The 2,679-nt window shown below is 45.5% G+C and overlaps 1 protein-coding gene across 1 annotated transcript in view; it reads right to left on the bottom strand.

Annotated features, from left to right (window-relative positions):
• Nucleotides 1-2,278: 2,278 nt before the first annotated feature.
• LOC120562494 (immunoglobulin superfamily DCC subclass member 3-like) overlaps nucleotides 2,279-2,679 on the bottom strand; it is a 22,652-nt gene continuing 22,251 nt past the window's right edge. Inside the window, exon 15 of the mRNA XM_039806203.1 lies at nucleotides 2,279-2,407. Within this exon, the coding sequence (XP_039662137.1) occupies nucleotides 2,327-2,407 (81 nt within the window). The 3' untranslated portion in view covers nucleotides 2,279-2,326. The remainder of the gene's footprint in view (nucleotides 2,408-2,679) is intronic.

Genomic DNA, 2,679 nt, shown 5'->3' with positions numbered 1-2,679 from the left:
CTGCTTCCGCGAAAATAAAACATCAACACGTTCATTAAAACTCAGGAAAGAAACGGGCTGAGACGTCCCACATTGAGACGTCCCACGTTGAGACGTCCTCAGTTTCCAAAATTTCCTGTTGGCGTCAACGGACGCTTTACTCCTCAAGGTTTTTTTTTTCTAATTTTATGGGTTTAGCCAGCTTTAGGACCCAAAAGGTTCAGCAGATAATTTACTGGATCAGGACTGTTCAGGGTCAGGATTATGTTCGATCTAGCCAGGGTAAACCCTGATGAACTTCCAGCAAATTTGAGATCTGCTCTGCAAGTCAGTCTGGCCAAGAAACCATTCAAGCCCATTTCCAATTTTTCCAAATTGAGGCACCAATCACAACCTTTGAAGTGGGCTTTACACGATGACGATAGCGCAGCGACGGCGAGCAGCTTCTTGTTTAAATTCATACGTTGGTGACGCCCCTTTGGAAATGAGCTGTGAATGAACCTTCACCAGAGTTACAACTGAGAAAGGTCTGGTGTCAACCAGGCTATGGTCGATCTTCAGAGGATCTTTTCAGACCCTGAATGCTCAGATCTGGAACAGAAAGCCTGCTCCTTTGGCAGGTTACTATATCTCTTGAAACTAACTAATCTCTTGGGTCCTGGAAGCAGCACTAGAGGAAGTTGTTGGAGTCAAACAGGAAGTTACAAAAGCACAAAATCAAAGACCGCTTCTGTAGTTTCCCTCCACCAGCTTCTCTTTGAGGAGGACTATGATGGGCCGATCCATCGTTGGAGGGTTCAGACAAGTAACATTCAGAGTTCGAAGGGTTTCTGGGTGACGGTCCGGCACAGGACATCGGCATTGGTACAAAAAAGGTAGAAAATGGTAAAGTGGTGCCGCGTGTGAGGCTTTTGGTTATGAGGTAGGTTAGCTTGACCAGCAGCAGGAGGCTATCGGCTGCCTGTAGCTCAGGCGTTTGGCGTTGAGCCCGAGGTAGCTCTCTTTGGAGGTGAAGAGTTTGGTGGAGGAGGTAGAAGGAAGGAAAGCAAAAAAGGAAAGGAAAGGAAAGGAAAGGAAAGGAAAGGAAAGAAGGAAGGAAGGAGGGAGAACGACCAGCTGAGTGTCGCAGTCCTCTATATCCTGAGCTGAGGCGATCTCGGTGAGACAAACAAACACTAAAAGGCTAAAGCAGTGCAGAGGAGAATCCTCTCTAGACACCAGCTGACCAGAGATATAATCAATCCCTTTGGCTCTGCAGTCTCTGGCCAGACTGGTGGAAGGCCTCGTCGTCTTAGAAAACTCGGCACCGACGGTGACAAACTCACAACTGAAGACAAACTGAAGACAAAAGGTTTTGGTTTCAACAGGAAGCATCCAGACCACCGCAACGGTGACGTTAGCATCTGAAACCACACGGGAACTGGACGGAGTCATGTGATCACGGTTTTTAAATAAACTTTTCTTTAAGCAGTAATAATACCGATAAAGATTACGTTTTCAAGCCAAACACACACACAAATCTGCCCTAATTTCTTGGCAGAAAACAGACAATCTAGCACATCGTTTCTCAAACTTTTTAAAATATTGTTCCCCCTTTGAACTGCCAAACAGCGCAAAACATTTTTGGTAGAAAAAAAGTCTGTATAAAGAGGAACAATACAGCGCTGGCAGTGATAGATTTACTAAAACAACTGCCTTGTAACTAAAAACATTTAAATGCTACATTTCAAATGTTTAGAATCACTTAATTCATTCCTTATTATAGCATAATTATTTTAGGAATTATGCATGACATATTTTTGAATGAGCATTTTTGTAAACATTTCATGTACCCCCTACAGTACTCCAAAGTACCCCTAGGGGTACACATACCCCATTTGAGAACCACTGATCTAGCACATTGTTTCTGCAGCCGGCCGATTCAAGCTTTTTAAATCACCTGCTAAATTAGGTAGTAACTTTACAGTGTTACCCACCAAAGTTATTTTTGTTGGCAGGTGTCAATTCAAAGCCCTGCATGTGATCAACGGCTTCTGACAAACGTTTGTTCATAATGTAGCGTTGGTTTCGGTCTGAAGACCTAATCACGGTGAAGGGTAGGGTCCCTTGTGGCGTCAGATGCTCTCTGGATGTTCCTCACACATCATCTCAAAAATCTCAAAGATAAAATCTCTAATCTCAGTCATTCATAAAGGCTGAAGTGGCTTTAAGGCTGTCGGGATGAGAGGAGGCGACTCAGGCTGGGGTTCAGGAGGAAGGGGAGGAAGGGGAGGAAGGGGAGGAAGAGGAGGAGGAGGAGGAGGAGGAGGAGGAGGAGGAGGAGGAGGAGGAAGAAGAATGTGGTGTTCTATCCGCTGCCTGTGCCGGGCTGGACGGGTAGACTCGGTTCAACCATGACCATCACTGGAGGAGGGGCGGAGTCACATCTCTGTGGGCAGAGCAGACAGGAACACGGTCAGAGGATTCATTTTATTACAATCAGTATGTGTTTAGGGAGCAATTAAGACCTTTATTAGATTAATATGGACCTGTGTGTGTGTGTGTGTGTGTGTGTGTGTGTGTGTGTTCTGTGTGTCTGTATGTGTGTGTGTGTGTTTGTGTGTGTCTGTGTGTGTGTGTGTGTGTGTGTGTGTGTGTGTGTCTGCGTGTCTGTGTGTGTGTGTGTGTGTTTGTGTGTGTGTGTGTCTGTGTGTCTGCGTG

This window comes from Perca fluviatilis, chromosome 7 (assembly GCF_010015445.1).
Source record: "Perca fluviatilis chromosome 7, GENO_Pfluv_1.0, whole genome shotgun sequence".
Classification (NCBI taxonomy): Eukaryota; Metazoa; Chordata; class Actinopteri; order Perciformes; family Percidae; genus Perca; species Perca fluviatilis.
This window is presented reverse-complemented; position numbering and strand designations above follow the sequence as displayed.